General features: G+C 42.0%; 1 protein-coding gene and 2 pseudogenes across 2 annotated transcripts in view; 2 read left to right on the forward strand and 1 right to left on the reverse strand.

Annotated features, from left to right (window-relative positions):
- Nucleotides 1-3,600: 3,600 nt before the first annotated feature.
- On the forward strand, nucleotides 3,601-3,814 carry LOC139016843 (protein kish-A pseudogene; annotated as a pseudogene).
- A 404-nt stretch (nucleotides 3,815-4,218) lies between these two features.
- LOC139017122 (small nucleolar RNA SNORA48) lies at nucleotides 4,219-4,363 on the reverse strand (annotated as a pseudogene).
- A 1,137-nt stretch (nucleotides 4,364-5,500) lies between these two features.
- Nucleotides 5,501-21,212, forward strand: part of AHCYL2 (adenosylhomocysteinase like 2) — a 169,493-nt gene continuing 153,781 nt past the window's right edge. For both annotated transcript variants that reach the window (XM_070423875.1, XM_070423876.1), the window contains exon 1: nucleotides 5,501-5,903. In XM_070423875.1, coding sequence (XP_070279976.1) covers nucleotides 5,541-5,903 — 363 coding nt within the window. In that variant the 5' untranslated portion in view covers nucleotides 5,501-5,540. The remainder of the gene's footprint in view (nucleotides 5,904-21,212) is intronic.

Below are 21,212 nucleotides of genomic sequence, written 5' to 3' on the forward strand. Positions count from 1 at the left end.
AAACTCTGTTTCTCATACAACTGTAAACTACTCTCCAATAAAGAAAATAAGGACTTAGCTCTTTTTCATTCTTCACCCACAAGGAAGACAAAAAGAGGTAGAATGGGGAGGAGCTCTTAGTAACAGCCTTTGAAAGTTGGAAAGAAAACTATGAGTGGAAATTTAGCAGACTTGAAAAAGCTCAAATCTTAATCAACAGTAGAGAAATGTATATTGCAGCACCATCAAAAGGCTTTGAATTGAAGGGAGCAGGTGCTTCAGAAGGTAGAAATGAAAACAGGAGGGTGAAAATGAGAACTGATCCCCTACCTAACTCTGCACAGTAAGATGACTGTCTACCCAATCTTGGCTGACTGTCAGTTTATTCTCTACAGAAGGCAAATGGAGGGCCTATAGTATTTGAAGGCATTATTTTCTAGATTCCAGAACTAATTTTAAGAAGTTCAACATCACCTGGGCCAGGTAGTTCAGTTGGTTACAGCATTGTCCCAATACACCAAGGTTGTGGGACCTCAAAGTTGCAGGTTCGATCTCCGGTTAGGGCACATACAAAAATCAATCAAACGCCCTAGCTGGTTTGGCTCAGTGGATAGAGCATCAGCCTGTGGACTGAAAGGTCCCAGGTTCGATTGCAGTCAAGGGCATATGCCCGGGTTGCTGGCTCGATTCCCAGTAGAGGGCGTGTAGGAGGCAGCCAATCAATGATTCTCTCTCATCACTGATGTTTCTATCTCTCCTCTCCCTTCCTCTCTGAAATCAATAAATATATATATTAAAAAGTCAATCAATGAGTACATTGGAAAAACAAATTGATGTCTTTCTCCCTCTGTCTCTCTAAATGTAATAAATAAAAAATTTTAAAAAGAAGTTCAGTACTTTCTGACACTTGAGCCTTTGTTAAAATGTTTCCTTCATCCACTCCAGACATTTGAAGGATCATCTCTTTGTCCCAAAATTTTGAAACTTTACATGCTGTATGTTAATACAGGTCTATTTTCATCTGTTAGGCTCAGCTCCTAATGGTCCCTTTCATTCTGGATATTCTCATCTTTCAATTTGGGGAAATTGTTTGAATAATTTCTTTGATTAGCATCCCCCCTCCATTTTCTTTGTTGTCTCTTTTTGGCTTTCATATAATTCAGATGTTGAACTTCCTGGACTGACTCTCTAACTCATTTCTCCTTCCTTCCTTCCTTCCTTCCTTCCTTCCTTCCTTCCTTCCTTCCTTCCTTCCTTCCTTCCTTCCTCCTCTCCTCTCCTCTCCTCTCCTCTCCCCTCCGCTCCCCTCCCCTCCCCTCCTCTTCCCTCCCCTTCTCTTCTCTCTCTCTCTCTCTCTCTCTCTCCCTCCCTCTCTCTTCCTTTCAGTCTTTTTGGAAATTGAAAGAAAGACTTAATGGAGATCTGAAAAAAATTTCCTAAAAGACCAAACTTTTCCAGAAAATTGTAGCCACACAATGCATTTCATTTATCATGTTATAACATGAATTAGACACAAATATAAAAACCGTAATTCTGGCTGGTGTGGCTCCATGGTTGAGTGTTGGCCTATGAGTTAAGAGATCATGGTTCGATTCCCCATCTAGGCACATGCCTGGGTTTTGGGATCAATCCCCAGTGTGGGGCATGCAGGAGGCAGCTGGTCAATGATTCTCTCTCATCATTGATGTTTCTATCTCTTTCTCCCTTCCTCTCTGAAATCAATAAAAATATAACAAAAAATAAAAACCATAAAATAAGCCATCATTCAACAATCTGAGCAAAGATAAAATGCATCTTTCCTATTTTTAATTTTTCTTTTATTGAGTTTTAAATTTTTTTCTGCTAGAGTGCTTTCACTTTGAAGTTCTCATTTATTTTTCTGAATGTTCACTTCTTGAAATAGCATATTCTTTCACAAATACAATTATCTTCAGTCTCTGGGGATACTAATGATTTTTTTTTTTGGTCTTGATTTCTTTTTCATGCACAGCCTGTTTCCTCCAAATTATTTATTTACATTTTTCTGTTTTCTTATGTTGGTCTCTGTCTTCATACATCTGGTGACTTTGTCCATCTGCTCGTACTGGAGTATGACATTAATGATTCTCCAGAAACTCTGTTAACATGGGTATGGTTTTTACCAAGGGTGACGCGGCTGGCCTATTTCCTTATGAACATCTCATGTTAATATCTTCAAGTTTTCTCTCTTTGATTTATCAGACACTTCAAAGAAGTTCTTTTAATTTCCTTCAGGAAAGATACATTCAAGCCTGCTAGGGTCTGGAAGCTGAATGAGCCAGTGAGGGAAAAAGGACCTATGGTTTAAATATTTAATAAACTGAATAGTTAATAAACTTGTGCTTAATTGCCGTGTTTCCAGTATGCTATCTCCATCTTTAACTGTGCTTAATGTCCCTCAGTAACAAAGATGGCAGAAACGGCAACTGGGTAAGGATGAAGTTAAGAATGGCTAAGAAGTGTGTCCTGTTGTTTGACCCAATCAGTGGACATCGCCTGAATATTAGTTTCTTTCCAGTCCTCTGACTCCTTATATTTTGTAACCACATCCCACTGAAGAACTAATTCATCCCCTTAGTAATCAATTCTAGTGGGAGTCCAGGTAGGCAGCTGCTGCCTGTGAGTTCCAACATATGCCAGGTGGCTGTACAGAACTCCCTTGTGCATTAGAGAGAAGAAAGAAATTAGTTATAGAGCTGCTAATCCCTGCCCTGACAGCTGGAAGATGAAGCTCTGTGCTGGTTCTTTACAACAGGAAGGAAATTCTGAAAGCCAGAGTGTGGAGAGGAAGCTTAAGAAAGTCCTTGTGTCTGGTGTACTTGTGGGCTTTGGAGAAATGGCAGTGCTCAGATGCCTTCCAATACATAGCATCAGGCACAACTTTGAAGACCAGGGTATGAGACTCCATTCAGGGAAGGACAACTCCACAAACGAACAGGTTTCCAAGACAGGAGTAGCACAGGGAAGATGAAGGCAGGCGGAATTCTGTAGGACAGATGGAGCTTCTCCTCTCCTTCTTGCCAGGGAATAAAATAGTTACTTCAAAGACTAGATGTCTAGTGGCCTTCTGGGGTTGTCAGGGCTATCACTCTCTGAGCAACAACCATAAACTATAAGATCCCTTTTAACTTAGTTTCTCTGAGAATACAGAAAAAATAACCTATCCCATAATCTATTACCCAGAGTGACCTGCATTTTAATGTCTTTTGTTTTTTTTAAAGGGTTATTTACATAGTTAAAATCTTATGGAATGTGCAATGTTGTCGCCTGCTTTTTAGTTTACTATGTTATCATAAGCTCTCATTTCTCTTTATCATTAAAAAAAAGTTCTTGGCAAACTTAATATTAAAGGCCGTAACCCTCTATTGTTGGACATTAAAGGAGTTTCACATACCCCTTTTGTTATTAAAAATAAAGCCACCATACACATTTTTTTTTCACCGTACACATTTTTGCTTGTACACCTTCTAAAATAAATGTCAAACTTAAAATAATACAGAAAGGAACACAGAAAGTTAAAAAAAAAAAATCACCCCAAATCCCATCACTTAACAAAGTCAGTGTTTAGAAAGGTGGTGTGGCTGGAGCTTCGCGGGTCTCACAATGTCTGCCATTTTCAATTTTCAGAGTCTGGTGACTGCATCTACTGCTGTTTGTAAGTCCCTGCTTATATAAATTCTTGGCACCCAGCCTCCTGAACAGAAATAAAACTGGATTGGTGGGTATATTTTGGAAGTGAGCCAGAATTGGTGAGCTGGAAGAGTCCTTATATTGCAGTATGCGGGAGATGGCCTTCAGCATCCTCTTCACACAGTAGCTTGGGAAAATACCTGGATTTAATTGCCATCAGATTTCAATATGAAAAGGGGACTTATCTTCAGAAAATAATTGAAAGAATGGTTAACCCTTTTATCTCTGAACATTGAATTTGATAAATTTCCAGCTGCTGTTCTTTATTTTTGTTATTGGACCAATGTTCTATATAAATAATCAGAATGTAAACATTTTTTTAAAAATATATTTTATTGATTTTTCACAGAGAGGAAGGGAGAGAGATAGAGAGTTAGAAACATCGATCAGCTGCTTCCTGCACACCCCCTACTGGGGATGTGCCCGCAACCCAGGTACATGCCCTTGACCGGAATCGAACCTGGGACCTTTCAGTCCGCAGGCCAACGCTCTATCCACTGAGCCAAACAGGTTTCGGCTGTAAACATTTTTTTATGTGCCTCAGGCATGAAACAGCTCTGGCCACCGACACAGGCATCAAGCTAGGATGAACTAAGGACTGTACATCTGCTTTGCCCCTGACTGATATAAGAGCAACACCACCAATCAGGTGTCTCCTTGCCCATTGCTAGGGGGTCAGAATGTAAACATTTAATACTCAAAGAATTTGTAACAATCAATCTCAGTAATGTCACTACAATATTACTAGTACATTCTGTAAATGTCATTCTGTTGTGTCAGATACCAGTTTTTAGTTAGGTATCTCTTAGGCACATAGTAGAACACAAAATTGGTAAATTCTCCAAGTTCTTTTCACTGTGATGTGGAAATGCTATTTTTATAGAATGAGAACTTAAAAAATCAGTATTCACACTGCAGTTAACATTCCTCTATGCTGACTGATTTATCTTAATTTCAGATGATTTCTTTAGTAGAATTAATAGGTCAAAAGACTTGGTCTCATTTAAAGAAACGCGAAATTCCACTGCCCTGAAAATACCTTACTTCTTTTTGGACTGATTTTTAAACTTCCAGACCCACACAGTGTCAGAAATTGCCACAGCAGGAATATTATTCCTTCTAAAAACAATGTCATTTACGTTTGGGAAGGTGTCAGAGTACCGATTTCACAGAATCAGGAAAATGAAGCAACTTCAAGCTTGAGGAAGGCTTTCTTCTCACGTGATGCCTCCACTTTTCCTTTAAATGCCTGCTCACGTGATAGCAAACCTGCGCGCGCGCGCACAGGAAATTCACACAGTCGGGTCATTCCTCCCCCACCTTCCCAACCCTAGGGTTTCTGGTGTTCACTCCAGGAAACCGTCACTCCTCCGGAGACTTTCTCTTCCTTATCCCCTCCCTTGTGTCAGCTATTTTCACGCCTTTCCTTTCCGTGAGTCGCCGGCCCTAGAGCTCCTTATCTCCTACAGAATCCAACTTGCCGGAGGAAGGGGGACAGAAACTACAACTCCCAGGGGGCGTCGCGGGCAGCGCCCTCGACGGCGCGCAGTGTCGGTCGGGGGCTGAGGTCCCACGGTCCTTCCACCGCGTGCGTCCGGGAGCAAGCGCACTACAGGTTCCGTGGCGCCTCGCGCGCGAGTGGGGCCGGACTGGGGAGGCGGGGCGGGGCGGGGGCGGGAGCGGGAGCCCAGGGCTGGCTGGCGGGCGGGCCGGCGGAGGCGGGGGTGGGGGAGAGAGAGGCGATGGAGGGGAGGAGTGGAGGGATGGGGGAGGGAAAGGGACGGGAGGCGGGAGGCGGGGCCGAGCCGGAGCTGGAGCTGAAGCCTGAGCCGGCGGCGGCAGTGGAGGCGGTGATGTCGGTGCAGGTTGTGTCGGCAGCGGCCGCCGCGAAAGTGCCTGAGGTGGACCTGAAGGACCTGAGCCCCTCCGAGGCGGAGCCGCCGCTGGGACTGAGCACGGCGGCCGTGAGCGCCATGGCCCCCCCGGCGGGCGGCGGCGACCCCGAGGCCCCAGCTCCCGCCGCCGAGCGGCCCCCAGCCCCCGGCCCGGGCTCGGGGCCAGCTGCGGCTCTCAGCCCTGCCGCCGGGAAAGTGCCTCAGGCGTCGGCCATGAAACGGAGCGACCCCCATCACCAGCACCAGCGGCACCGCGACGGCGGCGAGGCCCTGCTCAGCCCCGACGGCACCGTTACCGAGGCGCCGCGCACAGTCAAGAAGGTATTGGGGCCGGGCTGCCTGTCGTGCAGAGAGAGGGCGGGAGGGGAGCCACACGCACATCCCGTCGGCACCGCAGCACCGTCCTCCACGGCCTCCCTCCTGATCACAGACGCAGAGAGACCCTTTCCCCCTTAAACCCACTCTCAGAGATGCCCTCCCTCGGGCCCCCGTGCTGGGGAGCGAAGACTCCAGCCGGCGCGGTCGCACTTCCCTATGAATAACATGGAGGTGGCGCTTTCCACTCCTGCCTGGAATGGGCACGGGAAGAGGCACCTAGTGCCGCCCCTCCCTGCACCCCCGGCATACTCGCGGGTTATCTTTCAGCTTCTCCGGGAAGAAGACCCCGATGGTACAGGAAAACCTGACCGCTTATGAGCGATCACCCAGCCAGGCGGGTGGGAAGGTCTTTGCTGGTGGAAGTTAGGAGTAAGCAGTAGTGACCTCGCCTGGAAATCCTCAGTCTGCCTGATTTCTGTACCGATGGTGACTTTATGCCTTTCTGTGGTCAGCAGCGTCCACGAGCAGTGCTGCTGCCGTGCCCTTCCCTCTAGATACTGCAATGTCCGTGCATCTTCTCTGAATGTACAAGTGTCAGAGGTTGGTTCTCTCGGCCCCGTAGTTGGCCACCGGGATTAGTAGGCTGTGTGTAGAGAGCGTGATTTATTGGTTCCTTCTGTTGCGACCTGACAGGGTTAGGAAGAAGTGCTTCTACTTTTGGGGAAAAGCTGTCGTTGTGGGGCTTTCTGTCTCAGCGGCCAGCTTCTTTCCGATGTAGTTGTGAAGAGACAGTAGCCTTGGAGCAGCGGGGAGTCCGTGTGCCTAGATGTAGTATATACACTGGCCAGATTATTATGACCACCCCATCAGTACTTCATTGACACTTCCAAAAATACTGAATATTGAAAACTTCCTAAGCAAATACTATCAAGGTTTTATTATTATTTGCATAACTAATTCACTTCATTGTACTGATGGGGTAGTCATAATAATCTGGCCACTCAGTGTATACTCCCTCGTCCCCTTACAGTGCTATGCTTAGTATGCCTCTCCTCCCATAAAGCTAAATCAGCCCAGGAAAAAAGGGGCAAATCCTGGAAAAGACAGAGCTGTGCATCATGTAAAAAAAAACCCCACATGATTATGGCTCTAATTTCTGAGATACATGCAAATATGGACACAATGATTTATGGTTTTTTATTGTTGGGAACGATTTCTAATTCTTTATCAGAACAGCATGAAAGTGTTGTGAAATCGGCATTGGTTTCACTGTAGGACTCTTCGGAATTGGAACCAGCTTAATTTTAGTTGTAATAAGCCCATGATTAAGTTATGAAGCAGATAACCCTTTCATTCTACCTACCCAAATACTGGTGATTAACAGACGATGTCAGAGGCAAGCCTGAAGGAACTTGTTTACTGATGCTTTAGGACTTATTTCCTTGTCGTTTGCAGTGTGAAACTCCTCTGGGAGGAATTACAGGAGGAAAGACAGGCAGCATGAGCCGCCTTTACTACCTATATATGAGTCTGGAAATCTCGAACATGTTTCTGAGTAGTTTAGTTGCTTTATAACTTCAGACAAATTTTTTACTGTGATTAAGGGTCTTTTTGTGTAAAAATGTATAATTTGATTAGATCTCTTGAGGGTAAGAGTGTTTAACAAATTGTTTTTGGAGTGGGATTTACTGTCAGGCAGACCTGGTTTCAATCCTGGTAACCCCTGCTAACTAGCTTTTGGGTAATTTCCAAATCCTCTAAATCTTAGTTTCCTCTTCTATAAGGACACGGACATGATTGAGGATTAGAAGCATTTATAGAGGGCTTTAGCATTGACCTTGGTACATATAGTAGTGGCTTAAGAAATAATAGCTATTGTTATTAAGAATTTACTTTATTCCTCTTTCCATTATAGCTTAAGTGCATGCCATTAGGGCCACCTCTGACTGATACACAATTCAATATATTCTATAAAAAGAAGTTTAAAAATTGCAGGCCAGCATATCGGTCTTTTTTCTTAATTCTAGGTGTGCTTCTTGACCATTTTTTCCTTGTTGCCAAACCACCTTCTTCCTGTTTTTCCAGTATAAAAATGTAGGTTCCATAATTCTAGATTTACTCAGCACCTCAAGGCTATGGAAGGCAGGACCTAGTTTTCTGTACAGTGTTGTGGCTCAGTTGGTTGGGAAACATCCTGTACACTGAAGGGTTGCTGGTTTGATTCCCAGTTGGGGTATCCCCGTTGGGGAAAGTGCAGGAAGCTGATCCATGCTTTGCTTTCACATAGATGTTTCTCTCCTTTTTCTTTCCTCTCTCTCTAAAAATCAATACAAATATTTTTTTAAAAATCTCTGCTGGATGTTAAGCAGATATAACTCTGGGCAAGGATGCAGCTGTATGACATAGCTAAAGGCTACTTTTTGGGGACAGAATCTTTAACTTTCTTGATATTGAATTGGTTAAATTATAAGTGCATGAGACTGCCCTGCTTTCCTCATGATGAAAGTCACCTCACCAAGGGACTACAGTGTGACATTTTGATATGTTGAGCCTTTCTTGATTCTTAGGTTGTTTACTTAATCAATCTGACCTTGACTCCTGCTTTTATAGAGGGTAGGGAGAGACTGGGGTACTTGGGGATTGAAATAGCTGCCTTTGGCTATATACTTGGTGACTGTTGCTTTAATTTTGTAACTGTCACATACAGGTTTATTTGTCTTAAGTCATAGTTCCATTGATGGTATCCCTTACTCCATTCATGTATCTGCCATCATTTTATCATTTTTCTTAGTTCTGTTACTTGGCTCTGCCACACAAGGGAAATAAACTTTTTACAAGAGCCAGAATTCCCAAGTGTGGTAGTTAATAAGAATGAACATATGGTGTGTAGGTTACTTAGTCACATCTTATCTTTGGCACAAGTTACATCGTGTAATTTGTAATACTCTGAGGACCAGATCTTGTCATTGTGGCTCTGACATATTTGTATATAATGTTTTCTTTCATAAGCTCACACCAAATGAATCCAACAAACCAAAAATCTTTGTAAGAAGTGATTGGTGAAATGGGAAGAGAAGTTCCACAGTGAATGGAGTGGTAGAGTTGAGAGGATTTCTTCCCTATGTTCTTAAAAATGGAGTTATAGGAACGTCACAATACAGAAAACAAGGCAGAAGAGGATTTATTTCAGAAAAGTTAAAACTTTATGACAGTAAGGCTGTGAGCCAAGAACTGTAACTAGTTTGTGCTTACATCAGTATTGGTAATGACTATGTTCGAGCAGATTATTATTTTTTTTGGCAAAGGTATGCACCTTGAACTGGCTTTGTTGCTGTCAGCAGAGGATGAGTTGAGCCATGTTAGCACTTTCTTGCCTGAATTCTTTAAGCTCTTAATTTGGTTAATTATGGATTACTAAAATAGAATCTTTAGGATCTAGGCATGGGAATGTGGGAGCAGTGTGACTCCTTTTGCCATTTAGGAAAGTACAGCCTTGCAAAATTGTTCAGTAAGGCAATTGGCATATTGACCCTAATAATAGTTACCATTAATTGGCTTTTTATATGCCAAGAATTGTTGTAGGTGTTTTCTTAATCCTGACAACAACACATTAAGATATAGATAGCATTATCTCCATTTTACAAATAAGGAAATGAGGTCCAGAGAGATAAAGTGCCTTGCCCAAGGTTATACATCTAGAAAGTGGCAGAGGTAGGACTTAAATCTTTGTCTTAAACCTTTGTCTGTTTCCAAAGCCCCTGTCCTTTTCATTATGCCACACCAATTCTTTCTAACTTCTTTTTTGTGGACATGCTCATTGATGAGAGAGAGAGAGACAGACAGACAGACAGACAGCCAGACAGACATTGATGTGAGAGAAACATCCAGCACTTGCCTCCCATATGCACTCCAACCAGGGACCAAACCAGCAACCCAGGTCTGTGCCCTGACCAGGGATCAAACCCACAACCTTTCCATGTGTGGGACGATGCTCCAACCAACTGAGCCACACTGGCTAGGGCCTTTCTAACTTCTTAGATGCTTGGTTCTAGTCTTCTCCCAGAAGTCTTGGAGAATTGAATTCCAAGGTATGTGTGTCTGATTTAAGGCTTAGGTTATCCCAAAACCAAGTAAGAATCTGAGTCAGGGCTTTAGGAAGAGGAATGAGAAAAAATTGTACAAATGTAGGACTGCAAAGAATTATAAAATTAGGATAGAGGAAGAAGAATATCTTAAAGAAAAAAACATTTTAAGATAAATGATGCATTTTCACGTTAGTAATTTACTAATCTGAAATTTTATTCTTATTTTTAAAATTATAAATAGATATGGAGTACCTAAGGAATATGGTTCCTCTTCCTGTCGAGCTAAAAGTTTTTCCCTGTTCTTTAAGTCCTACCATCTTTATGAATCAATCTCTACTTAAACATTTTGCAGGTTAGAAAGGGAAGCATGTTATACATTCCTGCTGTGTACCAGGCATTGTATTAGAGCTTTGCATATACTATTTTATTTACTCCTTTTAAGAGCTCTCAGAGAGCCCTAGCCAGTTTCTCAGTGGTTAGAGCACTGACCCGAAGACTGAAGGGTCTCAGGTTTGATTCCGGTCAAGGGCTCCTACCTGGGTTGCAGGATTGATCCCTGGGTCCTGTTGGGGAGGCAACCAATTGATGTGTCTCTCCCATCAATGTTTCTTCCTCTCTCTCCCCCTCCCTTCCACTCTCTAAAAATTAACGGGAAAAATATCCTCAGGTGAGTATTTTAAAAAAAAGAGCTCTCAGAGAGAGGTAGTGTTATCCTTATTTTATTGAGGGTTGAAGAGATTAAGGAATTTGTCTCAAGATTACACATTTAGTAATGTGATGGAGCTGACGGAATTCTAATCTGTTTGATTCCAAACTCAGTTGCTTTTCAGTTGAAATATTTCTCTGTTCAAAAATCAGATTGAATCTTAATCTGTGTATTTTTTGTGGATGTTTTTTTCACTAGTAGGTAGTTTATTTTTATTTATGAAGCTTATTTAATGGTCTTACCATATATTTATGTGAACATTTATGAATCTTCAGAGAAAGCAGCCCTTTTTTTTATTATAATTTGTGAATTATATTGGGAAAGATTGAACATTAAGAGCTATCTTAGGAGCTCAGAGCTGAAGTTGCAGTTGTATATTTGATGTCCTGAGGAAAAACTTAGTTCTTTAATATCCAGTTAATTCAAGAAATGTATTGTTCATGAAGAAAGGAGAGTAAGGGGAAAAAAAAGGTTTGTTGGAATCTTTATTCAGACTCTTGTCAAGTTGATTTTATAAAGAACGTGCAATTTCTTTCTGGTGGTTCTTATTTAAATATTTCAGAGAGGTACAACTGAGGTGGATGAGAGAATAAACTGGCAGTTGCCCTCGTCTACTGTCCTGCCATTGTGTTCAGATGGTATGCACAATCAGAGGAGCTGAATTCTGTTTACCCAATAAGAGGTTCAGTAAGCTTGGTCAGGTTTCTATGGAATTTGTAGGAGCTTTTTATAGTCTGAATGACCTATGACCTGAGATTTGGTGAGAGCTAAGTGAGCAGAGGAGAAAATGGTGGAGTGAAATTCCTTCTGTAACAGGTCCCCCTCTTCCCCACTATATTCTGCAACAATTCACTTAACCATTTTCTTTCTTGGGCACTGCATTAATAGCTGGTGATTTCCTGTTCTCTTTTTCAAGTGTAAATGTATTTGTTTGGGGCACCTAGTTCTTCTTAGCTCAGGAAGGGTACAGACAGAAGTTTTAGAGCTGCTAGTGGAATTTCTCTGACTATAAATCAGGCTTTTTCTTTAAGCCTTTCTGAATACTGCAGAACTGTCATTGAAAGTTAAGTAACCTGAGACTAAAACTGTTTTTATCTTCCTTACAAACTTACCTCCTGTAGTGTTCCAGTGGTAAACCCTTTTGATCATTCTAAAAGATTAGATACTGTTGACTACGTTTTCTTGGAAACGCTTCTCTTGGCTTCAGTTATAATTCTTCACTTATGGCTACCATTTACTGAATATTTAGTCTCTGCCAAACATCTTTCTTTCTCATCTCACTTAATCAGGACAGTTTTATCAGATGAATATTATTATTTTACAGACTAGAAAATTTGGTCTCAAAGAGAGTAATTAACTTGCCCAAGGCTTTGCCAGTCTGTGATGCCTTTGGGATTAGTGAGATACAACACTGCCCATAGCTACAGTGGGAGGCTACTTCTCTGACCAAACTCCCATGTGAAATCTGCTTTAGTACTACACCTAGGCTGCTGCTAAGATCACTCTGTGCAACTATTTGTTTGTTTGTTTATTTATTGTTGACAGTATTACAGGTGTCTCCCATTCTCTCCTCCTCTCTGCTTTACTCCCCTCCACCCGACCTTTGTGCTACCTTTTGGATCTCAAGATCTACAACTTGTTCCTCCATTATTAGCAAATTCCCATATAGCATCAGCCTCTAGCAGCATGATCCAGTTACAGGGTCACCGGTGGGAATGCTACTAGGGCAGTGATGGCGAACCTATGACACGCGTGTCAAAGGTGACATGCGAACTCATTTTTTTGGTTGATTTTTCTTTGTTAAATGGCATTTAAATATATAAAATAAATATCAAAAATATAAGTCTTTGTTTTACTATGGTTGGAAATATTAAAAAATTTTTATATGTGACACGGCACCAGAGTTAAGTTAGGGTTTTTCAAAATGCTGACACGCCGAGCTCAAAAGGTTCGCCATCACTGTACTAGGGTGTCACCTGGTATCCAGAACTATAATGGTGCAGCCTAAGCTACAGCGTCTCCTGCTTGGCATTAGCAAACACAACTTTCCAAAACCCGTTTTGTATGATGTTTTTAGCTCTGTAGCCCTGAAGCAGGTTCTTTACTCTGAAAGTTACCGCATATTCTTTTTCTGTTTAATTCAGCCATAGTTGCCTTCTGCTGTTTATGGAACTCTGAGTGATGCACTGGTTGAACCTAACCATCTGCCTTTTTAGTTGTCTGCCTCCATGCGGATGAGAATTGTTGGAGAAAATCAGAAAACTAGGCAGATCAGTATCACTACAAATTCATAATCATCATCCTCATGCATGATCATTATTGCCTAGCAATGTTATACATTTCTCTAGTAAGTTCACTTTCCCACTCACTGGAAATGACTATTTCATACTGTCTCTATTTATTTCTAATCTCACATGTTCTTTTTATTTATTTTTATTTTATTTTCTTTTTCAATTAAATTTATTGGGGTGACATTGGTTAATAAAATTATATAGGTTTCAGCCCTGACCGATTTGGCTCAGTGGATAGAGCATCGGCCTGCGGACTGAAGGGTCCCAGGTTCGATTCCAGTCAAGGGCATGTACCTTGGTTGTGGGCACATCCCTAGTAGGGAGTGTGCAGGGGGCAGCTGATCAATGTTTCTCTCTCATCGATGTTTCTAACTCTCTATCTCTCTCCCTTCCTCTCTGTAAAAAATCAATAAAGTATATTAAAATAAATAAATAAAATTATATAGGTTTCAGGTGTACAATTCTATAGTACATCATCCGTATATTGTGTGTTCATTATCCCTGTGTTCTTTTTATTTTTTATTTTATTATTATTTTTAAATATATTGTTATTGATTTCAGAGAGGAAGGGAGAGAGAGAGAGATAGAAACATCAGTGATGAGAGTGAATGATTGATGGGCTGCCTCCTGCATTCCCCCTACTGGGGATCGAGCCCGCAACCTGGGCATGTGTCCTTGACTGGAATCAAACCCAGGACCTTTTAGTCCATAGACGGATGCTCTGTTCACTGAGCCAAACCAGGTAGGGCTGTGTTCTTCTTTTTAAACCAGTGATGTGACTTATATTTTATTATAAAAAACAGAAGCTGCTGCCCTAGCTGGTTTGCTCAGTGGTTAGCGTGTCAGCCCACAAACTGACCCAGGCTTAATTCTGGTCAAGGGCACGTACCTAGGTTGCAGGCTTGATCCCTTGCCGTGGTTGGGGCTTGGTGTGGGAGGCAACCAATCAATGTGTCTCTCTCACATAGATGTTTCTTTCTGTCCCCCCCCCCCCCCTTCACTCTCTCTTTAAAAAAAATCAATGGAAAAAATATCCTTGGGTGAGGATATTTTAACAAAAAACAAAATAAAACAAACAAAAAAAAACCCAGAAGCTGCCAAAAGGGAATCCCTTCATCTTTGTACCTTCCAGATCTACAAACCTACCTGCATCTCAGGCTTACCTTTTACTAATTCCCACCTGTTACGATAGAGGAACTTCATTTCATCCAAGACCAGTCCCTCTATAGGTGCTCTAATCATATTCTCTTGTCTTCTTAAGAACTTCCTTCAGTTATTTCCTCTTTATACTAGAACCTTTCCTACAGTATTCAAACTTGCCCTAATCTTTCCCATTTTGAAAACCCTGTCCTCTGACCTCCATATTTCCTTTCTGCTATTGTTACCTTTTTATTCCTTTCAAAGTAAGCTTCTTAAATTTTCAATACATGCAGTATACTTTTTTCTTCCCATGAACTCTTTAACCCAATCCTGCTCTTATACTCTGACCCAAACAAAATCCTTTTGCTAAAGTTGCTAATATCTGTCATAGTGGGAAACATGGCCATCTGTATTTCTGGTCCTCTTCATATCAGACCTCTTGGCATCATCAGACATAGACTTCTTACCAAAACAGTCTCCTCTCTCGGCTTCCAGGACTCTGCTCTTTACTAGTTTTCCTCTTATTTCTCTGGCTGGTCCTTAGTCTTCCATGCTGGCCCTTTCTCCTAGAATATGGGTCCTCTGCTCTTTCCATTGTGTTTTCTCCCTAAGTCATCCATACTGTTCCTATGCCTTTGAGTATCATCTACATACTAACAACTCCCCAAATGATTTCTTTAGCCAAGATCCCTCTTCTGAATGACAGCCAGTCTTGTGTGTGTACACTGCCTACTGGCTATTGGGCTTCAAAACTAACATGTCCAAAATGAAATTTTTTATCTACCTGTGCAATTCCCAAATAAAGTTCTTATTCCTTCATATCAGTAAAATTGTATTTGCATTATTTTTCTTATGTTTAAAATTTGTTTTTAATTATACAAGTAATACATTCTTATAAAATAATTCAATGTAGTAAAACAGTTCTTCCTTGGCCCTCAGTCTTATTCCTCTTCCCAGAGGTGACTTTTATTCTCAATTTGTTTTTCTTTACTTTTTTATCAGACTTTATACTTACATTTGTACATAGAGAAATTTGTAGTTTTATAATTTGTACATAAATAAAAGCATATTACATAAACATTTTTTTTGCAGGTTGTGCTTTTTTATTTTTTTACTTAAGAACATATATTGGAGCTTTTTACATATTAGTACATATATATCTATCTTACTCTTTTTTTAACTGCTAAATTGGTTTCCAAATCTATACTGTTGTTGTTTATTAAACAATATTTTATGCACATTTAACTTAATTTTTTTCTTTATAGACTGTGCTGTAATAACTATCTGTATGTGTCCTCTTTGTATACAAGTACTAGAGGCCCGGTGCACAAAAATTTGTGCACTCGGGCGGGGGGGGGGGGAGAGGGGGGGTCCCTCAGCCCGGCCTGTGCCCTCTCGCAGTCTGGGACCCCTCGGGAGATAACGACTTGCTGGCTTAGGCCTGCTCCTGGGTGGCAAAGGGCAGGCCCAATCCCTAGGTGCAGCCCCTGGTTGGGCTCAGAGGAGGGCCGATTGGGGGGTTGGGGCACCGCCCCCGTCACACTCAAGGCAGGGTCGATGGGGAGGTTGCGGCGCCACCCCCTGTCACGCACAGAGCAGGGCCGATCAGGGGGGTTGGGGCTCCGTGCCCTGTCACGCACAGAGCAGGGCCAATCAGGGGGTTTGGGCGCTGCCCCCTGTCACGCTGATCTGGTGCCAGGAGGCCTCGCGGCTCCGCTGATCCCAGTGCTGGGAGGCATATTACCCTTTTACTATATAGGATAGAGGCCTGGGGGCCGGCTGGTTTGCCCTGAAGGGTGTCCTGGATCAGGGTGGGGGTCCCCACTGGGATGCCTGGCCAGCCTGGGTGAGGGGATGATGGCTGTTTGCAGCTGGTCACACACCCTTCAGGGTGGGGGTCCCCACTGGGGTGCCTGGCCAGTCTGGGTGATGGGCTGAGGGCTGCTTTCAGGCTGGTGGTTGTTGACTGAAGCTCCCAACCGCTCCTTTTTTTTTCTCTTTTTTTTATTTTATTCTGGGCCAGCTTTAGCTCTGGCTCTAGCTCTGAGGCTTCCGCTGGTTTGTTTGCGTTCTATAATCGAAACAATGTATAACTCCAGCTCTGAGATCCCGGGGTTTTGTTTAGCTTCTATATTTGTTACAAAGTTTCTTAGAGTTGCAGCTCAGAGGCCGGCAGCGCAGGCGGGGAACGTTGGAGTCCTCCTTCACTGAAGCAAGCAAGCCTCATGTTCGCTTCCAGCTGCCTGGCTGCCGGCCGCCATCTTGGCTGACAGTTAATTTGCATATACTCACTGATTAGCCAATGAAAAGGGTAGCGGTCGTACGCTAATTACCATGTTTCTCTTTTATTAGTGTAGATATGTGCTTCTCTAGGATAGATATCTAAAAGTACAGTTTTGGAGTTGAAAGATACCCACATTTTAAACAATGCATAATGTCATGTTGCCTTCAAAAATGGAGTACCACTTTACATATCAGCTCACTATACATAAGACAGCTCTTTCACTACAACTTCACCAATACTAAATATTTTTACACCTTTTATGAGGAAAATCTTTTACTGTTGTTTTTGCATTTTTCCTGATTAATGAAATGCTGAGAATATTTTTACGTGTATATTAGCAATTTATATTCTTTTTTTATAATTGCCTGTTCATATTTATTCATTAATGAATATTGAGTGATTCTATGTGCCAAGTGCTGGGTACAACAGTGACCAAAATAGGTAAAGATCTCTGCCATCCTATTGACTTCTCTTTTTCAGGTAGACTTACAGGAATTATTTAAAATTCTGGATATTATTTCTTTCTATATATGTACTAGCATTTTTTTTACCGATCGTTTTCGTGTTGACTTAGTACTTTGTTTATGATTTTAAAAGTTTTTATATAATTAGATTTGCCAGTTTTTTTCTTTTATGGCTTAAACATTTTTTGTCTTAGAATGGTCTTTCCTATCCTAGGTTTATAAACAAATTCTTTTATATTTTCTTCAACTGTTTTTATGTTTGCATTAACATATTTTGGTCTTAAATTCATCTGGAATTTATTTTTATTTGTAATATAGGGACTATTTGTAATGTAAGATAGCCCTATTTGTCTTCAAATAAAAATTAATATCTTGGGTTTGTTCTTTTTCTTTAACTTATCCTTCTTAACTATTTTCTTTCTTAACTTTTAGCTGGACATGTAGAAGTAACTTTTGTTTGAAGGCTGTATCTATTTAACTCAAGAATGACACTAAAAATTGCCATCCTGGTAGTACTTAGTGCTTATAATGAGTTATTCCTAGAAGCACTTGCTATTTTAGCAAATGTTACTGTTTATAGGAAACATTGTTATTATTATTTAGTGGATATAGATTGTTTTGATAGAAATTGGAGTCTCAATTATATCTCAAATACATATCCTATGCAGTAATGGCTTAGAGAGTAACTTACCTTCTGCAGTTATACTAAGTTGGAAAAATATAGTAATGTGTGGTCCTTTTCCAAAATGACACCCATTTTTTTTTAAGGCACTGCAGGAATTGAGTATGTGTGATGAGACTGTAGGAAGAAAATTTTTTTGCCCTGATTAGGTAGTTGTGTGCATCTATCTTTCAAAGTTAACAATATATTAACCTGCTCCAGTTTAGAAAAGAACTCATTTTCCTGGCAGGTAAATAAACTGTCTTTTTAAACAAAGCTTTGTTGGCTAAAGCTTGATTAAATCTAGTCTTGGGTCCCTCTGTTTTGGGAGACAGAAATGGAATAGGGATTTTTACTACATTCATGTCTATTTTTATAAGGAAGAAAAGATGGTTGGTCATATGCTAGTCCCTTTTTAGGGACTATGGTGGACTGTACTATAAAGGAGAAGCAATTTTACTACTTCTAGATACTTGTCTAATACTCTTCCCTGATACTGTGTGAGCTTCTTTTGCATAAAAAACCATTAATGTGTTGTGTGCTAAACACTGCTAAGTGATAGGGTTATTAAATCAGCCAAATACCATTCTTGCCCTCCAGGAGAGGGTATGGCTATAAATATGGAAATAAATACAGTCTAGTTTGATATGAGCAATACTGGAAGTAGGAATTGTCAGTTTGAAGAGGTCAGCATTGAAATCAAGGTGACACACCTTAGGAAAACTAGTTAGTTGTCCATCCAGGAGGCTTTGCAATGTGGCAGAACCTTTGTGAAGTTTCCATGTTCCAATGTTATAAATCCAGAAATTTACTTTTAATACACTTAAGAGATCATTCACCTGTTAGGACTGGCTCATTCACACCAAACTCAGAAGAGACTCATATTTAAAACAGAATGATAATTTTAGGCCCTGGCCAAGTAGCTCATTTGGTTAGAGCAGTGGTCAGCAAACTGCGGCTCGCAAGCCATATGCAGCTCTTTGGCCCCTTGAGTGTGGCTCTTCCACAAAATACCGACTTCTGCACATGGGCCACGAAGTTCCAATCGCATTGTACGTGCGCGCCTGCACGTGATATTTTGTGGAAGAGCCACACTCAAGGGGCCAAAGAGCTGCATGTGGCTTGCGAGCCGCAGTTTGCCAACCACGGGGTTAGAGCATTGTCCTGATACACCCAAAGTTGTGGGTTCGATCTGCAGCCAGGGCAAATATAAGAAGCAACCAATGAATGCCTAATTAAGTGGAATAACATATCAGGATGTCTCTCTCCCTTCTCCCTCCCCCCCGCCCCCAAAATCAATAAAAAATTTAAAACAATGATAATTTCTAATTTATGGTTAGGTGTATATAATACTTGAGCTGATTTAATATATGGGTCAGTCAAATGGTACTCTGAAAAATCAACATGGGAAGTCTAATTATAGTTAAGAGCAATTTGGAATCCTTTTTTTTTTTAATCCTCACTCGAGGATACTTTTCATTGGTTTTCAGAGAGAGTGGAAGGGAGGTGGAGAGACTGAGAGAGATGAAACAACTATGTGAGAGAGACGCATTGCCAACCTGGGCCAGAGATTGAGCCTGAGCCTGCAACCGAGGTACATGCCCTTGACTGGAATCGAACTCATGACCCTTCACTCTGAGGGTCAACGAACGCTCTATCCATGGAGCCAAACTGGTTAGGGCAAGTTTGGTCTTTTAGATCAGCAGTTCTCAACCTGTGGGTTGCGACCCCTTTGGTGGTCGAACGACCCTTTCACAGGGGTCACCTAAGACCATCCTGCATATCAGATATTTACATTACGATTCATAACAGTAGCAACATTACAGTTATGAAGTAGCAACGAAAATAATGTTATGGTTGGGTCACAACATGAGGAACTGTATTTAAGGGGCCAGAAGGTTGAGAACCACTGTTTTAGATCCTTGCTACTCACACTGGTCCATACCAGAAGCATCGGCATCATCCCGGAACTTGTTATAAATGTACAATCACAGGCAACTCTGATTCTGGACTAGTTTATACCCACTGGAACCTCAATTAAAAAAAGATATTTTTATTGATTTCAGAGAAGAAGGGAGAGGGAGATAGAAACATCAATGATGAGAGAGAATCTTGTTCAGCTCGTGTCTCCTACCAGGGGTCAAGCCTGCAACCTCAGTATGTGCACTGACTAGGAATCAAACCATGACCTTCTGGTTCATAGATCAACACTCAACCACTGAGCCACACCAGCCAGGTGGAACCTCAGTTTTGTTTACTTATCCTATATAAGGCTAATATGCAAATCGACCAAATGGTGGAATGACTGGTCGCTATGACGCGCACTGACCACCAGGAGGCAAACGTTCAACACAGGAGCTGCCCCCAGCCCGCAGGCCCTGATCACCCAGTGGGGAACGGGGAACCAGGGGTGGGTGGTGGTGGACGCTGATGGCGCTGGGGCCCCGATTGCCCCGCCAGTTGTCCCACACACAGAGGGTAACTGGTGGCAGTGGGGGGTGTGACCTGTGAGCGGGTTGGAACAGCCAACCTCTTGGCCTCTCCCCCAGCTGGCAGGCTCTAATCACCTGGTGGGGAACCAGGAACCGGGGGTAGGTGGCTGCAGACATGGGCAGAGCCTAGGCCCCGATTGCCCCACCCGCCCCACACACAGCGGGCAGCGGGAGGCAGGCCCAGCTGCCGGCAGCTGGGGAAGATCGGCCCTGATTGCAGGCCAGGCCTAGGGACCCTACCCATGCACGAATTTCATCTGCCCGGCCTCTAGTTGTTGAATAATGTTGACTTAGTAGGTGGTCTTATTTTGTTTCTCTTTTATGAAACCTCAGAGTAAAGAGGCAAGAAAATCATTTTGGGGTTTTGTGGTAGGGTAGAAATTTATAATAAAATTTATCATAAGTCATGACTGATGTGGCTCAGTGCTTAGAGTGTCAGCCAGCACACCAAAGGGTCTGAGGTTCAATTTCTGGTCAAGGGCAAGTTCCTGGGTTTCAGGTTCCATCCCGATCCAGGTTGGTACACATGTGGGAATGGGTAAACTATGGTCTCTATAATAATAAAAGTGTAATATGCAAATCGACGGAACGGCCGAACAGCAGAACTACCGTCCGGACAACCTTCTGGACGAAGCTGGGGCTGCGAGGGCCGAGGCAGCTGGGGCTACAAGGGCTGAGCCCCTTGCACAAATTTCGTGCATCAGGCCTCTAGTATTCATATAATGAAGTACCTTACAGAAGTTAAAATGAGCCAATTAGAAAATCTACATGTGTCAGACTGGTTAAAACTCAAAAGTAAAGCCCTAACCAGTTTGGCTCAGTGGATAGAAGGTCAGCCTTTGGAAGTGTTGGTTTCGATTCTGGTCAAGGGCACATACCTTGGTTGTAGGCCTCTCCTCACCCCGGATCCTGGTAGGGGCGTGTGCAGGAGGCAACCAATTGATGTGTTTCACTCACATCAATATTTCTCTCTGTCTTTCCCTCTCACTTCCACTCTCTAAAATATCAAGGGGAAAATATCCTCAGGTGAGGATTACAAAAACAGAAAACAAAAAAACTCTAAAGAAGAATGAAAAAAGCAGGCTGCAGAATACTATCTACTCTATACCATAATTTATATTACATTTATAAACATACAAAACAGTGCTGCATAATGTTTGCTGATACACAGTTGTTACTGATGAACAAT

Source organism: Myotis yumanensis, unplaced genomic scaffold (genome assembly GCF_028538775.1).
Source record: "Myotis yumanensis isolate MYYU_CA2020_CCGP unplaced genomic scaffold, mMyoYum1.0.hap1 SCAF_9, whole genome shotgun sequence".
Taxonomy (NCBI): Eukaryota; Metazoa; Chordata; class Mammalia; order Chiroptera; family Vespertilionidae; genus Myotis; species Myotis yumanensis.